Genomic DNA, 21,080 nt, shown 5'->3' on the forward strand with positions numbered 1-21,080 from the left:
GGGGGGGGGGTCCACCACCACCACCGACTGGGGGGGGGGGTCCACCACCACCACCGAATGTGGGGGGGGGGGGGGTCCACCACCCCAGAGCAGTGGTGGACCCCCCTCGCACTTCCTCCTCTCGGTCCTCTCGCTCTTCCTCCTCTCGGTCCTCTCGCTCTTCCTCCCCTCGGTCCTCTCGCTCTTCCTCCTCTTTCTCTCTTTCTCTCCCCCTCTCCCCCCTTGCTCTCTATTTATGCCAGTCTCTCTTTCTCACCCCTCTCTCTCTTCGTTCTCGGTCTGCCTTCTCCCCCCCCCCGTCTGAACGCTCTTCCTGTGCTGGGCTCGGGTCCTCTGTTTATTATGGTATGTTTTTAATGTTCTCTCTGTTCCTCTGGAGCGGTCCAGTGGAGGGCTCTGCACCAGCCCACAGGGGGCGCTGTTTCTGAGAAAACTCACCTGACTTTCTGTTGTCCTTGACAGGCTTCTGCTTCTGTGTGAATAGACCCTGTTTATCTGACTGAGTTCAGTCCTGTAGAATAAAGTGTTAATTACCTTTTCACATCCCTCCACAATCTGAAAATCGAAGAGTTGAAGGTTGTCTTTATACTTTTTTAATTTTGTGTAACTGTTGTTTTCCAGATTTTTAATAAACACATGAAACAACTATGCTGACTTATTTCATCAATGAATTAAGTCTCTTTTCTGACATCTAACATCAATTCTCAAGAAGCAGAAACGTGCATCTAACAAACATCCAGTTGACCTTTAGCTGGACCAAAGAAAACCCTCCATTTTAAAGTAACATTTGAACCCAAAAAAATCATAACCCCTAATCCCTTTGCATTTACTCCAAACGGTGGAATGGTTCCGTTTGAGACGCAGGGTTCAGTCTGAAGAGGTTGTTTGAGGAAGGCGAGGGATCCCGCAGACCGTATGGAGGTAACAAACTCTTACCATGTTTAGTATTTACCGTAAGGATCCGCTTAGTACCACAGTGTTAAGGCTCTGTTTGGACAGCCCACAGAGCAACTTGACCCCCCCCTCCTAACGACCATGCTACCTCCAGACCCAAAGGTCACGCTCCCAGAGTCCCCTGGTTCCCAGATATTGTCTCCAGCCCCCCGGCCTTGCAGACCGTGTCGTCCAGACAACTCCCAATGCAGAGCCCAGGAATCTGTGCTTCAGTGACACATCAGTTCCACCGTCTCAGAGCCACCGAATGTTTCAGCAGGACAGACTTTAAGGGGCTTCAACCGACGTTCCCTGGAAGAAAAAAGGGAAGTGAGATCTAAAGGAGATTATAGAATGGAACCCGCAAGCTGTTACCTAGTCATGTTAAAACGGGTAAATCACACCAAATGGCAGGGTGTTTAAATCAAAACGCCTGTGTAGAGGGTTAGACCTCAATGAACCTGGGGGGGTGGGGGGTGAACATAGTGGGTGTGGGGGAGGAGGGGCTGCAGTATAATGTGGTGGCTTCCTCGAGCCAATGAGACGGCCCAGAGAGAGGCTGTGCCAGAAGACTCTCGCTCGTGTGAAATCGTCTGGCTCTCGACCACAACCTCTGAGGATATGTGCGAGTGCTGCAGCAGGGCTCAGTGGCAGCCTGCAGCCCTTCTCATGCCCCGCTCTCTCACCATGCTGGACGAGGATATCTGACCACTCAGCTCCAGGAACGTTCATACTGTTTCCTCTCTTTTTCTCCTTTTTCTCTGAGTAGACGTTAAGAATCTGGGTCTGGAAATGGAGGTGAGTGTTGCACCTGCTCTTGTTCTCTTAAAACCTTTATTTATGTCCATGTCTATCCTTGAGGTGATTAACAGTGCTCCAAACGTCCACCGTTGTTATGTCCCGACCGTCCCACTCGGCTTCAGTTGCCTCGGTCTCTAACAGGAGCTCTCCCTTTGGTGCCTGATGTTTCACATCCAGAGGAATTTGCCTGCGGACCACCTGCTTGGATTTCACTCTAGCTCTCGGTGTCAGCTACCACCTATTTCTATACACAGACCCCCTGCCCTCCGTCTGGGGCCAGCCTTCCCTTTGAGCCCCACTGGGATTGTAACCAGAGAGCTGCTCTCTCCCCTGCTGCCGGGAACGGGCTTTATGAGCTCATTAACGCACAAGCCTTCAGAAGTGAATTGATTGAAACCAAGTTGTACAGCAGGCAGATAACATTGCCCCAAGCCTCCAGGCTTAGCAGTTTGAATGAGGCGGTGGTTACAGGTTGTTTTTTAAACTTCTTTGGCACAATGCAAACAGAAAACATGCATCACCCCTTATTGCTTATTATTCAAAACGTATGTTTCAATCCGGTCTGAATGCATCGCCCGTTAGAGTTGACATTTATTAGGCAAATAGAGAACTGACAGAAGGGGGTTTCTGTGAGGTTTGGTTATTACTGTAGTGGACTGTGATACATCACCACAAAGGTTAGTGTATTCTTTTGCATCCGGTGTAATACTGTGCTTGCCAAGAGAAGACCTGTAGACGGCCCGGTCTTCTCTGCGGCAGGTCACATCACGAGTCGTATGAGATGGTCCATGGGTTAAGGCCGTTTTGCTGTCACACGTTGTTCAGCTGGTGGGTGTCTTACACGGCAGGGAAGGCTTCAGTCTTTCCAGTCTGCCCTTTGGCTGAGGGGCATTGGGGGAGATGATCTTCAGGTGTGATCTCCATGTCTACCGGGAGTTGGCTTTCTGCAAGTCTTGTAGATCTTGAGGCGTTAGATTGCTGATTGTTCAAAGTGTTTGTAGAAGACTATGGACATATGCATTTCATTTTCTGATGTACATCGGTCTGGTTGCTTGTCATTTGTGTTCATCACACATTAAACCAAGAGAAAAGATCAACTGAGAGGAGGGCTTGTGTGAGGGAAATTTCATTGTCTTTAACCGTACATGCTTTACACGTTACATATACATTGGGGGCATTTAGCACACGCTTTTATCCATCCATTCAGACACACATTCACATACTGACGGCGGAGTCAACCAAACAAGGCAACAGCCAGCTTGTCAGGGGCAGTTCGGGAGTCTTGCTCATGGAAACCTCAAGAGTCAAGCCTTTTACTGGTATGTCCTGATATCATGCTTAACCAGAATAGATTCTTAAATGATAGCAACGAAATAGCCATGTCATTACTTTCATTTAACGTTCATTCATTTGTGAGCTGTACATGATCCATTCCGTGTGTGTGCGTGCGTGTGTGTGTAGAGTTTGAAGAGGGTCTTCAGCACACACTGGATCATGTTCAGGATTTGATTACCGATTTCTTGGAGTGAGTGTTGAGACGCCATCAAAATAACCAGACGAATGTTTGAAAGAGACGGACCATCCCAACCACTGCACTCCTGGTAGTACATACAGTAAACACTAGCACCCCCGGAGCCCCCCAATGAGGGGGGTCATGGGGTCTGTACTGTGAACTGTTTGGCCAGACCTGAAGTGATAAATGTTTCAAAGTGAAGGCTTCATCTTGCAACCACGGAAACGCAGCCGACGCGATCCTATCAGACACGAAGCAAGGACCCACACAGGATGTATACGTTCACATGGCCTTAGTCATTGAGGAACCTACCCATCAGCCCCTCTGGCGTGTTGTCTGGACCCTATACGTTTAGGATGGCGTTCCTTAAGGGCTACACCAAGCTTTTATAAAAATACTTTTTATAAAAGCTTGCTTTGAAAGGTTGACCATGTCGAACTCAATAACCATGAGTCTAGTGGAGTTCAGGAGTACCCCAGTGTCCCCCACGGGGCAGTCTGGAGCTGATACATGTGTTTGGGGCCGTTTTAACCCTGAAGTTTTACCTTTAATTCTACGCTCTGATCATCAACCCCAGACCCTCCTCCAGCCCTGCCATCCCTTCGTTTCTATTGAACTCACTGTCTGGTTCTGATGACAAAAAACGATATTTTCCTAAAGTCTTTACAGTATTTATTCTTAGTGTTCACGTTTCACAAGCACAGGGTCGACGAGGGCATTTTAACTCACACAGCAACCTTAGTGTTGGTGAGCAATGCACTGGTGTCTCTCTGCTTCCAACATCAGGAAGTCAAAGGTTTTTTGGTCAACCATCAGGATGTGTCATTTCCTTTGTAGTAACCCAGCAGGCTGTCTGCTTATCTTGTGAAAGAATGAAGCCACCCTCTTGTTTAGTCACGGCCATGGCTGAGATGTTGGGGTGTCAGTCGAGGGGTTGTGAGTTCAAACCCTGATGTCTTCAATCTGCCTGGAGGCCTCCTTGAGGAAAAAGCCTTGTCCTTCATCGTATGTATTACCCTGACCTCGACTTATTAGAAAGGAGCATTGGTCTTGAACCACTCATTGAGTTAATTTCAAGAGGGACTTATCAACAGGCCCTCACCAAACGTCTTTTGATGCGTTTGGACAGACCTACAACCGCTAGTGCAGTGTAACATGGGACACATCAGCGGCTGCCATCTTTCTTGTTTATGGCTCTCCCATAGGCCGCTCCACTGATTATTCTATCATACCCGACCCCGTATTAGATACAAGGTGTGATCGGCCGACCGTGGCCATGTGTCCTGGAAATCTCTCTGAACGGGTTTGGCTCTGGAATTAAAACCATGAGCTTGCATATTGGTCGGGCTGCCAGGCTAGATATGTATGTCTCTGATTGCTTTGGATAAAAGTATCTGCTGAATGCCCTATTGGTAGTATAATTAATGTACTTTTATCGTTATCTTATTAAAATGATGCATGCAAACTCATTGACCTTTGAATGTTTTTAGATCTGATTCATGCAGGCTTTGAGTCACGATGGGAAAAGGACAAGAAATCATACGTTTTGGAAACAAACTGTTTTTTCATTTTCACATCACCACGGTTAACATGTAACCACTGGGAAGGTAGGCGGAGGTAGCGGGTGGTGAACCCAGAGACCCAAACAACAAGCAAACAACAACACCAATAATACAGTCGCGCAAAGAGAGCTGGTGGTTCAGGAAGCATGGCTGGGCTGAGCAGAAGATAAGTCCCCCCCCCTCCTATCTATTGTCCTACAGACGCCGGCCTGACAGCGTTCTGGGACGGGGGTACAGTGGGTCTCGGGCAGCATTGTAACATGAGAGTTTATTATGGGCTGGTGACTATGTGCCATCTCCCTGTGTTTATCATTCCCAGCTGTTGTCTCCATGGCCACCAACACACGCGCCTCCTTCTCTGTCTTTCGGTGTGTGTGTGTGTGTGTGTGTGTGTCATGTTGCAGTAGCGATACTCTCACACCGGGTGTCTGCTGTAGATTCAGCGGTTGTGCTCTCTTTCTCTGGGGGTTCACTGCAGTGCTGCAGTGTCTCCTCGCTGCCGAGCCACGCGGTGAGCTTTCATACAGCGTTCACTGGTACACACTGATGGAGGCTCACAGACCTTTGTGTTTGTGTTTCTGACTCATGGTTCCTGCTCCTCCATGGTACGACGGCAGTGGGGTTTATGGATGTTTTGGTGCTGTCGTATGTTATACCACACATGTTTTGCTATGTTTGTGTCCCGCATGGCCGGAGCACGGTGCCACGTTGTGATCGAGACGATGACCTCCACCCTAAATGATCCGAGCGTAATCAGTGGTCATGAAGTACTTTAATATCAGACTTGAAGGACAGATTCTACGTTGAATGGATCTCTTGTTAAAGATAAAGTCAGCTGTAAGAAAATAAACGTATCTGGGTTAAAAACAATATAGCTTGAAAAAGTACATTTGGTGAAACATTTGCGGTCGATATCGTCTCAGATGGTCGTCATGGTAACATGATGAAGAGGGTGTATCGATAGCACATCCTCTCAGATGTTTCCCATGCTCTGTTGGTAAATATGTTGTGTTCACATTATTTGGAATTATGACGGACGAATGTCATGATGTCATTGTCTGGTGATTAAGTTCAGTAAACGCTCGTGGTTCTGAGGTCTTGTGTTTGTTTGCGATTAACGTAGATAGCGCTCACGGCTTCTTCACACAGGAAATAACACGACCGTGGCGGTCACTGGAGAAAATAATGGGTGATTCGTTCATTTTAAAGTAGTTCAAATATCTAAAATGGTCCAACATCTATCACTAGAGCAGAATCCCCCCCTCCTCCCCCCTTTTCCTTTTCTCCCCCCTCCTCACCACTACACGCACGCACACACACACACACACACACACACACACACACACACACACACACACACACACACACACACACACACACACACACACACATTCTGGTATCTTAGCTACTGTGGGAAAGTTTACTGCCATATTTACATGACTTCCTGCTGAATGGTCTCCCCTGCTAGCCTCCCTCCTGGGGAGAGGATCGCAGGTCAACATTGTTTAGGAAGAGGAATATGATATATCCTTGTTCTAATTGCTTTCCTTCTTCCGGTTTTTTCATAATCCGTCTGTTTCTCTCTGTCAGTCTGTCTCTTTGCTTGTTTCTTGTCTCTCTGTCTGTTTTTCTTTATTTATATCTCTTATAATCTTCCTAAGGGTTGTATTATTCCTAGGAAGAAGTCATGTATACATTTTGTAGGAGTAAGACTGTAATTCTTGCTAGTACAAACCAATTTCTTCCTCATAAGGATTGCATTTTCTTGTAAGAATGACATTCTGAACTCTTCTCTCTTTCTTTTTCTTACACTCTGTCTGTACTGTCTTCTTTATTTTATTTCTCCGGCTCTACTCTCTCTCTTTCTCTCTTACTTTCTGTCTCTAGTGTCTCTCTCTCTCTCTCTCTCTCTCTCTCTCTCTCTCTCTCTCTCTCTCTCTCTCTCTCTCTCTCTCTCTCCGTCACTACTGTCTTTGTTTCTCGGCCTCTCTGTCTGATAGAGGGTGTCTGATAGAGGGGGGTCTGATAGAGGGGGGTCTGATAGAGGGGGTCTGATAGAGGGGGTCTGATAGAGGGGGGTCTGATAGAGGGGGGTCTGGGGGGTCTGATAGAGGGTGTCTAATAGAGGGTGTCTGATAGAGGGGGTCTGATAGAGGGGGGTCTGATAGAGGGGGGTCTGATAGAGGGGGGTCTGATAGAGGCGGTCTGATAGAGGGTGTCTGATAGAGGGGTGTCTGATAGAGGGTGTCTGATAGAGGGCTGTCTGATAGAGGGGGTCTGATAGAGGGGGGTCTGATAGAGGGGGTCTGATAGAGGGGGGTCTGGGGGGTCTGATAGAGGGGGGTCTGATAGAGGGTGTCTGATAGAGGGGGTCTGATAGAGGGTGTCTGATAGAGGCGGTCTGCTAGAGGGGGGTCTGATAGAGGGGGTCTGATAGAGGGGGGTCTGATAGAGGGTGTCTGATAGAGGGGGTCTGATAGAGGGGGTCTGATAGAGGCGGTCTGATAGAGGGGGGTCTGATAGAGGGGGGTCTGATAGAGGGTGTCTGATAGAGGGGGGTCTGATAGAGGGTGTCTGATAGAGGGGGGTCTGATAGAGGGGGTCTGATAGAGGGGGGTCTGATAGAGGCTGTCTGATAGAGGGGGGTCTGATAGAGGGGGTCTGATAGAGGGGGGTCTGATAGAGGGGGTCTGATAGAGGGGGGTCTGATAGAGGGTGTCTGATAGAGGGTGTCTGATAGAGGGCCAGCCGTGGCTATGGTCTGTCAGGGTAATGGACGGGGTGGTGACCCCCCCTCCGTCCCAGGCCAGGGTTGCCAAGGGGTCGGAGGTGAAAGTGAACTAAAAGTAAACGCTTCCCACGCAGATTCCCCACATCCTGCTGTTTTTACACTTACTGTGTGTGTGTGTGTGTGTGTGTGTGTGTGTGTGTGTGTGTGTGTGTGTGTGTGTGTGTGTGTGTGTGTGTGTGTGTGTGTGTGTGTGTGTGATTGTATCAGACATTTCTATTGATCCTAAATTTTTCCTCCAAATCAACTTGACGAGCTTTAGGAATATGTCCCTCTGTTGTTTCAGTGGCACTTTAAAGCTGTCTAGGTAGTTAACCAATCCCTAATAAATGTTGAACACGCTCACATTTCAGCACACAGTAGTGGTGTCACACACACAGGGCCTCGTTTCTGCTGGGGAAACCCAGAGTGTGTGAGCGTGACACAGAGTCTGCAAAGGGTAAAGGTGTTTGTGAAGTACCGTCCAGCACAGGAAGCTGTGCTGTCTCAATGCTCTTATCGGTCCACAATGCTTATCAACATTTGAATGTCACGCTCACACTGTCTGTGTTTCCCCCGCGGAGGCGAGGGTCCGCTGTGCGTGACTTCTCTGTAAATTTGTGAAAAATAATCTATGAAAATGTGCGAAAGAAAACAGGGAGGGAACGGGTGTTTGGAGTGTGTGCATACGTGCGCACGTACAAAAACATGCATGCTTGTGTGTGCATGTGTACACATGGACACGTGTGTGCGGTGGCTGGCGTGGTGCGGCCGCAGACAGCTGTGAGTTTAAAGCGCTGCTGTCGGCCTGATCCACGCCAGCAGGCGGGTGCAGGAATCTACAGCTGAACCCGCTCCCTCGTTACCGTGGGTAACGCGCCAGCCAGTAAACACTGCGCTGTGTGGCCGTTTCCACGGTAGCCGCCTCCCCCCGGGGTGACCTACATTTGAGTTCCCCCCGTTGTGGTGAAGTGCCAGCAGGCAGCGTGTGGTTCGGCCTGTTGCTGTGAAACGCTGTCAAGGTTTCTTCCCTTGTGGTTCCTCACCACTCTCTCGACCTCCGCCGACCTGCTCCGACACATGAGTACAAACATGCAAAGATGAGTGGTTCAAGAAAATGTAAGTGTTACTATACACTTAATCTGAAATGGAGGGAGGATCCATTGTGTACGTACTGTGTTTGTGTGTGTGTGACATATTCTTGGGGGTATTGCTGGAGATGTAAGTGTGACTCATGTGTCGGACTGCTGTCATCTGATCCTGTGTGTGGACCTCACATGTCTGCAACTCTACCCAGAGGACCGAAGCGTGTGTGTCTGTCTCTCAGTGTGTCTATGTTGGTGTGTGAATGTCTCTGTATGTTTGTGTGTGTGTTTGAGAGAGTATGTCTCTGTTGGGGTGTGTGTGTATATTAGTGTGTGTGTGTGTGTGTGTGTGTGTGTGTGTGTGTGTGTGTGTGTGTGTGTGTGTGTGTGTGTGTGTGTGTGTGTGTCTATGTTGGGGTGTGTGTGTATATTAGTGTGTGTGTGTGTGTGTGTGTGTGTGTGAGTGAGGGGCAGCAGGCCTGTAACACAACAGGTGGCGGTGTCCTGGCAGTGAATGGGCCCTTTGTCAGAGAGCAGCCTCTCTCCTCCCTGATACACTCATCAGCTGGGTGGGGCCGAGAGAGAGAGTGTGTGTGTTGGTGTCAGTGAATATATAGGCCTATCATCTGTCTCAGTGTGTGTATGTATCTATATTTGGATCTGTGTGTGTGTGTGTGTGTGTGTGTGTGTGTGTGTGTGTGTGTGTGTGTGTGTGTGTGTGGGTAATACATATGTCTGTCTTTCCATCGTCCGCATGCATCTATACATTGATCAGGTATGTATGTTTGTGTGTGGAAGTGAGTTTGTGTGTGGGGAAATCTGTGAGTTGTGTGTGTTTGGAGAGTTTTTTTGCGTGTGTGTCTATGTGTGGGGGAGTGCAATTGATCCCAGATGGATCTCTTTGATAAGGTGCTACACTCACGACAACATCCAACCCTACTTTGATATTAACATGTAATTCGTCACTGGTGTCATTGACAGGAAAACCCAACCGATGCAACCGCATGCGACTTCCTTTCTGCTGCAAGCCTGGCTAGAACAAATCGTATTTCCTTGGAAAGTGTTTTCAAGCGATCAACAAGAGGTCAACAACTTGTTGTGTGAACCGTCAGAAAGTTCCATCCACAACAATACCTCATCGAGTGTCGAACGCCTTAAAGTCCAGTCTTACTGGCTCGTCAGGTGACCACTCTATGTGTCACCCTGTGTGCACGGGCCTCCCAGGTGTCCCGGCCGGCTGCAGGCTGCGTGCAGCAGCTTGCGGGCTGGGCTGGTGGCGGTGGCATATGGCAGATGCCTCAGTGGGCTGCATGCGTGCTGCACGCAGCCTCGTCTGAAATGCTTCCTTGCTCGTGTACTTGGAAGGCGCTGGGCGGACGGTGTGCAGTGTCACATGCCGAGGATTCTGCTGCTGCGTGTTTGATTTAACATCATCCAAACCCCCCCCCCCCCACACACACACACACACAACCCCTGTCTGAGTGACTACTTCTGTTCTAAAACATCTGAAGGTGAAAGTGGTTGCAGAGATGGGGGGGGGGGGGGGTAGGGGGGGTTGGGCAACACTGCTTATTCTTTTATTTTTGGGGTTGGTGAGAGACCAGGAGCGTTTAAGGAGGAAGTTTTTGGTTTCCTTCTCGAGGAACTGCTGATGGGAAGTGAAAACAGGGGAGGTGGCAGCTGGTTTCCTGTGGTTAATTTTTCACTCAAGCTGTGAATGAATTACTCTATAGCTGTTTATTATGGACCATGATGACGCCATGTTGTGGAGGAACCATTTCAACGGTCCTGACTCCTACTCTGACTCCTACTCTGACTCCTGACTCCGCCCTGACTCCTCTCCCCCTCGTGTGTTCCCCGCCTCAGAACAAACTGGCCAAGGCGCTCTACGACAACACGGCCGAGTGCCCTGACGAGCTGGCCTTCCGTAAGGGGGACATCCTGCGGGTGGTGGACCGCAGCGCGGTGGGCACCAGCGGCTGGTGGCTGTGCTCTCTGCACGGCCGGCAGGGCGTGGCCCCCGCCAACCGGCTGCAGCTCCTGCCCCCGCCCGCTCCGGCCCCCGGCACCGGGGCCCCCGAGTGGCCGGGACCCCCCCAGGCCGAGGACCACGCCCGGCCGCAGAACATCTACCAGGTCCCCAGCGTGCCGCGGCCCTCCAGCAGCCCGCTGTATGAGCGCATGGACAAGATCTACAAGGCGCCCTCCTCTGCCCCGAGGGGCCCCGGCTCCCCGGCGCTGAGGGGCCCCGGCTCCCCGGCGCTGAGGCACGGCTGGGAGTCGACGGAGGCCAGCCGGGTAAGCCCTAACCCCCCCCCCCCCCCTCGTAGCAGGTACAGCGGCGCTTGGGACGGAGGGACGCTCCTGTGGACACGTAAACAGGAACCCCCGGCTGAGGGGTCAGCCGAGCGGGCCCCCGGGGGCCAGGGCCCGTGTTAACTCTGATGATTAGAGCGGCAGCCGGTCGCTGAGGGGCTGCGGTCAGAGCCCCCGCTGGCAGGAAGCACTTCCAGAGGGGGGCGGGGTCCCTTCAGGGGGACAGGCAGGCAGACTCAGCCCTTTACAGGCTGTTAAAGAGCAGCCCAGGCTGCAGTCCCGACCCCCCCAGGTAGATAGAGGTGTCTGTAAAGGCCCCTGTGGGACACTGAGGTCTGCACACATGTCGGCCATTTCCTGTCACACTTGCAGTCCTCTAGAGATCTGCAGCGAATGTGTTGCTTGTGTTGTAGGCTGGATCGGTTTGCATTCTGCACGCGCCGCCAGCCAATAGCACTGCAGAGTGCGGAGAATTCTTTATTTTATTTTTTACAGACCGGCTTACCAGGGTCTATAGAAATTGGCCCCACATTGCAGTGATACGGTGCAGGATCAAAGCGGTGGAGGTTTGACCCCTCAGCCCCATTAATAACAACACGGCTCTCTGGTTCACAGCTCACAGCCTCCGGCTTGTCTTCCTCCCCCGATGGGGGAGTGTACGATGTCCCGAGCAGACGGCCCTCCCTCAACCCGGTGAGTGTTGGATCAACGCGCCCCTCGAGTCGGTGGAGGTGTGTCCGATCAACGTCTGATTGTTTTTATGTTTGATGACAGACGCAGATGTCCCAGAGGAAGACGTGCCGTAAAGCCTGGCTGACCTCGCCGGCGGGGCAGAGCCCAAGATGCAGCAGTCCCAACGACACCTACGTGAGTCGCGGACTCGTTTCCTGTGGAGCGTGATATGTCTTTACCTCATTATCTTTACCAATCATTAAAACTCTCTCCGATACTTGCTCCTATATTTTTTATCTTCGGGTGTCTATTATCTTAGTTTGATTCTCTGACCGCTATGAAGCCTTTGATCTTACATAATGGAAACAATCCATGTATGCCACTACAGAAACACATGGCCAAAACTCTTTAATCTGTCAACTCAAAATAAATAATATGGAGATGAGCCACTGAGAATCGAACCAAACGAAGGGGGATTGTATTTGCGTTACGTTACTATTAACAATGAATGGCGACCCGTCTGTTTGCACTCTAACCCCGCGGCCCCCGACAGGCGGTTAGAGGCATCCCTCATTGGTGGCGTCGGCGGGGGCTCACACACCGCGCCCCCGGCTCCTGAATCAACCTGTGGTAAAGGTCTTGTGTTGCCCCCCCAGGTCTACGCAGTCCCCCCAGCTCACTGCCGGGAGCCGTGCTACGACGTGCCCGTCCCCTCCGCCACCGACGCCCTGCAGAGAACGCTCAGCAGCTGCAACACGCTCCCGAGCCGCCGCAAGGGCGACTGGATCTACGACGTCCCCGTGTCACCGGAGAAGCCGGGGCTCAGCGCGGCGTCCGGCGGCACCCTCCCCTCCAGAGCCCCCGGCCGGCAGCTCTTCCCTCCTCCCAGCGCCGCCCCGGCGCCACTCGGCCCCCCTGGCCCCGGCCTGTACGCCGTCGTCAACGCCGGCCCTCCCCCCGAGCGGCCCCCGACCGGCGCCGACCTGCCCGCGCTGCCGCCGAGGGTCCGGGCGTCCGTCTACGGCCAGCCCCCGGCCCGGAGGAGCTCGGAGGAGCAGGTCTACGCCGTGCCTCCGCAGGACAAGGTGTGCCACATCCCCCTGGAGTGCCGGGGCGACGCCTCCTACCCATACGACCACACCCGAGCCCGCCTGCAGAGGATGAGGACGGTCTTAGGCCCCGCCTCCCTCCGCCAGCGGCCGGGGGGCGACGACCCGCTGCTGGAGGACGAGGAGGGGCGCTCGGACTCCCGCCGCGCGGCCACCGACAGCCAGCGGATCAGCACGGCCTCCAGCTCCTCCACCTCCTCCACCTCCTCCACCTCCTCCTGCGACTCCACGGCCCCGAGCTCCTCCTCCTGCTCCCCGGAGCCCCTGCGGGAGGTGGGCCTGAGCCAGGAGGAGGCCGGCGCCAGGCTGCTGGAGCTCCACGAGGCGCTGGGCCGGGCGGTCCACCGCCTCATGGACTTCGTCAGCAGCAGCTGGAGGAGCAGGGAGCACCTGGAGAAACACCTGGAGGAGATCCGGGCGGCGGCGGAGGGAATCGACCGCGCCGTCAGCGGCTTCCTCGCCTTCGCCCTGGACGTCAAGGGCAACGCCCGCCACCTGACGGACGCCAACCTGCGGACGCGGTTGCTGAAGCAGCTGTCCATCGTGGAGGACTCGGGGCTCATCCTGCGGCAGACGGTGGGCTCGCTGAGCGCGTCCGGCTGGCCCCTGGACGCGCTGTCCCAGGACCCCGGCCTGCTGAACACGCCGGACCAGCTGGAGCGCTTCGTGATGGTGGCGCGCACCGTGCCCGAGGACGTCAAGCGCCTGGTGTCCATCCTGAACGCCAACGGCCGGCTGCTGTTCAGACCCAACCAGAGGGAGCCGGGTGACGGGGGGCCGGGGGACGGGGGGCCGGGGGACGGGGGGCCGGCCGCCGCCGCCGGGGGCCAGCAGAACGGGGACGCGGTGGACGACGACAACGATTACGTGCAGCTTCAGGTAAAGCCCCTCGCGAGGACGAGCTCCGCCGCCCGCTGCCCTGACGTAGCGCCTCGGCCGCCCTGACGTAGCGCCTCGGCCGCCCTGACGTAGCGCCTCGGCCGCCCTGACGTAGCGTCTCGGCCGCCCTGACGTAGCGCCTCGGCCGCCCTGACGTAGCGCCTCGGCCGCCCTGACGTAGCGCCTCGGCCCCCCTGACGTAGCGCCTCGGCCGCCCTGACGTAGCGCCTCGGCCGCCCTGACGTAGCGCCTCGGCCGCCCTGACGTAGCGCCTCGGCTGCCGCCTTAAACGCGCCTGATTGCTTGAATGTCTGATTTGTCGTCCGCAGACCAAGAAGGAGTTTGAAAGGCAGAACCACCGCCGGGAAGCGGACCCCCACGACGGCACGCCCTCTGCTGCCACCGGCCACGTGAGTACAGCCCGACCACTCAGTCCAGAGGGAGGGTTTCCCTTACGGAAAAGACTCCAAACGCAGACCACACATATTGTTGACGAATGTGACGTTGACCTCCCCAGGAGGAGACGACCCCCCCGGGCGCCCCCCCCCCGACCCAGGAGGGGGCGCCGGCGGGCCCCAGGCCGGAGCACTGCCGGCTGTACTTCGGGGCCCTCCAGAAGGCCCTGGGGGGCTTCGTGGGCAGCCTCCGCGGCGGGCAGCCCCCGGAGCAGTTCATCCCCCACAGCAAGCTGGTGATCATGGTGGGCCAGCGGCTGGTGAACACGCTGTACCAGGACGCGCGCGGCGCCGGCGCCCGCCAGAGCCTGCTATGTAAGAGCAGCCACCTGTGCGCCCTCCTCAAGCAGCTGGCCGTGGCCACCAAGAAGGCCGCGCTGCACTTCCCCGACAAGCAGGCTCTGCAGGAGGCGCACGACTTCGCCGGGGAGCTCGCCCAGAAGGCACAGCACTTTCGGATCTCGCTGGATCTCTGAGCGCGTTAGAGCGCGCTGGACGGGGAGCGAGCAGTCGGGCGCGGCCGGGGGCGGGCTGCTGCTGGAGGACCGGGTCCGAGCGCCACCCGCGGTACTCTCAAAAGGCTGCTGCTGGAGGACCGGGTCCGAGTGCCGCCCGCGGTACTCTCATAAGGCTGGTGCGTGTGAAGGTCGGGTGTTCGGCGATACCGCTCTCGCTCGCCTCCTCGGCCCCCCCTGTCCCTCGTCTCCCTTTGTCTCTGTATATATTAATATATATTCCTCACATCGGAACGTCATGAACTCTGCCTCCATGTGAGTCTTAGAGCAGGCCACTGAAAGCTTGTCTGACTGGTGTTCAGGAAACTATTTGTGGAGATTTTAAAATATGTTGCACATTGAGAGTGGCTTATCTTTCCAAGTCAGTTAGAAAAGTATATAATGTAATTTGCTTGTTATGTTTTACAACCATTTAAAATTTATTTCTGTTGGACACATGTTTTCAATTCTAATGTCGTATTTTATACAGTTTGAGACTAGCTGTTTGGCAATATAAACCTTTTGTGAATATCATGTATATAACCTAAAATGTGTTATGCATTCCCAAGCTTTTCTGTTAACAAATGAAATGGTAACACTTATGAAAAGGGTACAATAATTAACCATTGATTAACATTAGTTAATACAGTAATAAGGATTAACTAACAATTAACTGCAGGGAATTAACAGTTAATTAATGGTCTAGTTATAATTTAACCAAGGTAATGTTTTTTATGTAAACTAGGGTATTAATTATGCATGATGTAATAGGCCTACCGTTTGGATCATAAATACCATTAGTAAATTATTACTAGACCATAAGTCAACTGTTAATTACCAGTTCATTATTGTTCCCTTATTGTAAAGTGTTACCAATAAAATATGGAAATGTCATATTTCTATTGAAACTAAGATTAAAACTATTTGAAACCAAAGTTTTTTTGGTATTTAAGCCTAAAACAAATAATACACTTGCTGTGTGTTCTATACCATCACATGTTTCTGATAAACAAATTGCAAATATTCAATGGTGTTGTAGTCAATAATTACATAGATGTACAACAATGTGTCCAGACTACAGTTATCACCTCATAATATATTTTTGATTTACAAATATGTGAAAAGGGTGTTTGCTGGGAAACCTGGCCAACGGTGGAAAACCAACATTGACAAACGTGGTGATGGTATAATCTAAAGAGACGCAGTACACCCTGCACCCCCATCCCCACACGCACGCACACGCGCACGCGCGCGCGCGCGCGCACACACACACACACACACACACACACACACACACACACACACACACACACACACACACACACACACACACACACACACACACACACACACACACACACACACACGCAGCCAGTGTGCAGATAGCGCCCTCTAGCGGCTTCCTTTAGCAGTAGGCCTACATTAAAACAGTATTAGATTTGAGAGCCCTCTTCACATTTCTGCCTTTCTAAATACATTTACGAATGTACAATTGATTTAATGAATAAAATAAATTAAATGTATATCTCTAAAAACGAAACTAAGAAGAATGAATACTTGCACATTGTTGAGAATTCATTGTTGCAGATATTCACCTATTCGGGAACAATATATGTATTATTCTCTCTTTTGTATACAGTCTACGGGCTGTCTAGGCTAGTAAAGCCACAGGTAGACCCTAACTATATACATTAGCAGGAACATCCCCTTTATCAAAGTGGTTCTGCATACAGCTGCTGCCCTCTAGCAGACACATATCGTCATGACATCACAGTATAACAGTATTTCCCTCATTGATTTTGGGGGTTATTTTAAAATGAATGAAGGTATTAATGGAAAATACATTCATTAATAGTATAACTATTAATTAATAATATAACTATTAATTAAGGTATGTGACCTCATGAAGTTGTTTTAAGTTTAGTCCTATAGACATACGTTAGGCCTACATCAGTGCAAATTTGAGCAAAGGCTTAATGTTAAAAAAAATCAAGTTACGTCAAAGGATAGAGCCTTAATTCATTCCCTATGCTGCTTAATTGGCATCGTCAGCAAAGACAATATTGTATAGCTAACATTCAAATATAAAACCCGTTTAAAAAAAGTAGAGCCCAGAGGCGTCGTCAGCCCCTTTTTACTGGGGCACGTGCCCCAGTAAAAGTCTCCAGTGCCCCAGTAAAATTCCATTGATCATTATTAAATTAATCTGCAGAAGCGCCGCTCTCGCTATGGAATCGGCAGGATTCATCAAGTACATCTCCTGCTGCCTCGGGAGTCTTCAGTCGAGCCTGCCTCTTACCAGCCAATCAAAAAACGAAAGGGGCTACATAAAAGCCAATCAGGAAATAGCCCTATTGTATCTGGGTAAGATTTAACGCAACAACCAATGAAAAAAATCAGTTATTTACGGATTCGTCCACGTGACTCTTCTGAATGTTTCAGTGGTAAAGTGTGTAAAGTATGACCAAGTGTTTCTTTAAACTCATCTCGGCCGCTTGTACCCGTGATCTCTTTATCTTTATATGTAAGGCATATTGCCATATGCCTTACATATAAAGCACATCCTAGTTATTGTAGTTCAATTATGACCTATTATTTTCGAAGACAAAAAAAATGCTTTAGAGCCATGTCTGAACTGATGTCATTTAGGTTGTGTGTATGATACATGCCAAATACATACCTACAGAAACTAGAGCTTGTCAGCTTTCAAATGAAGTATCATACATCCATCTAGGACTTAGGGTTACTGTGTTATAAGCTTTTCCATTTGGGTATGTGTATAGGCGAAAAAAACCAAAATACTGCCGGGGCAGAACAGGTTAATGCTGGATTTAATTATCAGAATTCGGATTTTATCCAAGTATTCTGACTTTATTATCAGAATGCTGAATTTTATCTCACAATTCAGAGTTTATTAGCCTATTCGATTTCTGAATTAAAATTCTTGTGATGAATAATCTACATTTGTACAGTCGATGGGCAGCACTTTAATTCCCGTCAACTTTGTTTTCTAACACCAGCATTTCCACAACTATGCTCATGTTCGTGACTGCTATAGGCCTACAAAACCATTTATAGTGCATCTATTTTTCTGCTGGGTAGTGATAGTCGCCCTAAATGCAGCTTTAATTTGGGCTCTGATTCTGAATAAATGCCGCTGCTGAACTGTGTGAATAAATAAAGCGAACTGAAATCTAAAGAAGACACGTGGTTTTGATGTAGGCCTACCGTGAATTCCAGCTGAAAGTGGAACATTGCTGCCATCAGGGGAAATTAATGTAACCTAGGCATATTGTAAGTAGCTTTCAATTCCTTGTTTTTTTGTTGATCATGTTTCGTTGGAAACCACGGGAGCTGGAAACAGCCCAGAGTAAGTCATCTCCTTTTTTAACGTTACAACAAATTCACAACTTGTTTGACACAAACAATGACAACTTGATTGCTGTTAAAGAATGTTGCCCACATAATTAGCACCAGTTTTTCAATACTGAGCGTCTGTAGCCAGTAGTTTTATAGCACACACACACACACACACACACACACACACACACACACACACACACACACACACACACACACACACACACACACACCATGCTTGCACGCACACACGCGGAAAATGAATAATGAATGAAAAATTGTCTGTCTTCAAAACTTGAGGAAGTTTTAGTGGACAAAAATTTCCTTAACACAAAAAAGGAAATTATGGATATACAGGGTGTTTTTAACATATATGGATCCAACAATGTTCCCAACACTGACACAGATAATTCAGATCATTGCACTCACAATTCCTGTAAACAGTTGTAGTTGTGAGCGATCTTTCAGTGTGTCGAGAAGGCTCCACACCTGGCTTAGGTCCACCATGGGGCAAGGAAGGCTTCACCAACTTTCTCTTTTGTCCACTGAAAAGGAGCAACTATGCAAAGTGAGTCAAAGCCACGTTATTGACCGCTTTGCCACCATGAAGGCGCGGCGATAGAGCTTAATAGTGAAAATAATCATTAAAAAAGGCTCTATGCAGTAGTGTATGGCCTTATTTAGTTTAATTTAAGAGCTTTGATGGTTCTATAACATTTTCCAGGTTTATTGGTGGCAATGAGCCACCTCACCTTAAGTCAGAAATTCTATTAGTTTTAAACCTTGTTTCTTGCCTTTTTAGTACATGTCGTTCTGGCAAGATTATGCTGTTTCCACACAGCTTCTAAATAAATATAGATGTGTAGACTTCTCCTGATAAAGAGGTGAAGGTCATAAAGAGACTTTTTGTTTATTTGTCAGTTACCTTATTTGTAAATCTTTGAGATGTGTATGTGTTTAAATAAATATAATTGTACGGTACTCATGAATCCATCTTTCGCATTGCCCTACGCACCTATTTTAGTATTTAACGTCAAAGAATAAGGCTTTGCGTCAACATAATGGGCGGGTCCCATCAAATTGTATTAAAATGTACGATTACTTTCATTGTATTCTGAAAATAACTATTATCTTGCTTAGTGCGTGTCCCACTGAGTGCATAGTTTGTTAAGCACGTCCATAAACGTGTCAATCTATCTTTGACGTTCCCAGCCAGAGCCCTTTATTGCTATATGCGGACTATGCGGCTGCATAGGGCCCCGCAGCCACCAGGGGGCCCCCAAACTGCCCAAAAAAGAAAAATAAGTTCCGCCTCATATTTTATTATAGGTTGGAGAATTAAAAGTACCTGTATCTATTTGCATATATTGCATGCATTCATTATGCATTTATTTGCAAAGCATGTAAGTGTTCGTGGGTTAAACAGGTCAAAATCACGAGGATTTTGCCCTGAGTGACGTCTGCCGGCAGGTCTGATGGGAAGTTTGACAGCCGCCCACCTTCCACTGAAGTGATGAGAATAATAACGTTAGACGCTAATTACAATGTCCTCTAAACGTACTGATGCGTCTGGTGCAGAGAAACGTTCACAGGATGATGGTAAGGCATTTGATGCGGGATGGAGGGGGACACATCATGGCAACTTTTGAACAAGTTAGTTTGCTACTTTCGTCATGCTGGCTAGCTCAGCTAGCCTCAGATAAATGGGAGCTACCTCAGCTAAAGGGCTATGATTGTTTGTTTGTATGTAAATAAAGTCAGCTTTATCCAGAGTTTGCTTCACAAAAAGGCTCAAATAAATGTGTCTCAAGCGTAGAACTGTGCTACTATTTTATAATATAATATATTATATTTTCTCAGCACCCCTACAAAGATGGGCAATCCTAAAAGAACATGTGACTATTGCACTGAAGTCTTGGAGTGACACACGGTTGATGAGCCGTGTCAACAGCATACGTAAGACTGTGATCATACAGACCCTGATCACAAAGTATTGACGTGGTACAGTTATATTTTTATTTATTTATTATTGATTGTGCAATAACATGGATGCTGGTCAATTGTATGCTTATTTATTAAAGTGAGTTTAATTATTTATTTTTTACTGTTTTGGAATGGTGGGTTAAAGTTTGTTTTATGCTATGCCACCTTGTTATGCCACCTCAAAGTTTGCATAAAACATTTTTCAAGAACATACTGCATCTGTTACATTTATTAATGTACTCTAGCCTGCCTTCCTCTACAATTGAAAAAGACTACTGCATCATCACAGAATATATGAAAAAGATAGGTATCTCTACCTCAGAAATTGAAAAAATAGGGCCCCCCAAAATAGTATCTCGCAAAGGGCCCCCAAAGATCTATAAAACGGCCCTGCTCCCACCACTGTGGCCAATCGGCTATTTGTTTCTTTTTCATCTCATGCCTGCTCAAAGGAAAAAAGACACTTATATATGTTGGACTACATGTCGTGACTAATCTAATATAGTTATGTAATATTATCATTATTATAAATTATTATTACTGATTTATTTAAATTTTCCAATATTTCCTTATTGTAACGAAAATTGTTGTAGTAGAATGTGAAAACGGTAGACCCAGTCGTGTAGTCGTTTATGGCCACAAGGTCCTGCAGGACTCGCTCGCTGCCCACTGCCCACACGGCAGAACACAGTTTACTGAGCAGGACTGAAGTGAGTCTTTAGTTCATCCCACTGTCCGGGCTCCCATGGACTATCATAGTAAGCTAGTATTAGCCTAGCATGTAGTTATACTGGTGCATCTAAATTAATTAGAATATTATGGAAAAGTTTATTAATTTAAATAATTCCATTTAAAAAGGGAAAATAATTTATTATATGCTGCAGATCATTCATTGCACCAATAGTGAAATATTTAAAGCCTTTATTTGTATAAATCTTGATGATTTTATGGCTTACAGCTAATGAAGTTATTATAATTAATTAACTTTTCCACATTATTCTAATTTATTGAGAAGCACCTAGGCTACTAAACTGTGCGAAGGAGACGGCTCTCCACCATATATCTTTTCTTTAGCGCAGCCTCACCTGCAGGCGGAGCTCTTGTGTGATAACCAAACGAATGAATTCTGATCTGCTTTTGGACTGGAAGTC

At 49.1% G+C, this 21,080-nt stretch overlaps 1 protein-coding gene across 1 annotated transcript; it reads left to right on the top strand.

Annotated features, from left to right (window-relative positions):
- The first annotated feature begins 1,488 nt into the window (after positions 1-1,488).
- On the top strand, positions 1,489-15,614 carry cass4 (Cas scaffold protein family member 4). The gene is made up of 7 exons (XM_030374112.1): positions 1,489-1,731; positions 10,528-10,959; positions 11,593-11,670; positions 11,752-11,844; positions 12,306-13,637; positions 13,967-14,047; positions 14,155-15,614. Exons 1-7 carry the CDS (start codon positions 1,726-1,728, stop codon positions 14,566-14,568), a joined length of 2,436 nt encoding a protein of 811 aa, XP_030229972.1. The 5' UTR covers positions 1,489-1,725; the 3' UTR covers positions 14,569-15,614.
- Positions 15,615-21,080: the final 5,466 nt, after the last annotated feature.

The sequence above is a fragment of the Gadus morhua genome, chromosome 13 (genome assembly GCF_902167405.1).
Source record: "Gadus morhua chromosome 13, gadMor3.0, whole genome shotgun sequence".
NCBI classification, from domain to species: Eukaryota; Metazoa; Chordata; class Actinopteri; order Gadiformes; family Gadidae; genus Gadus; species Gadus morhua.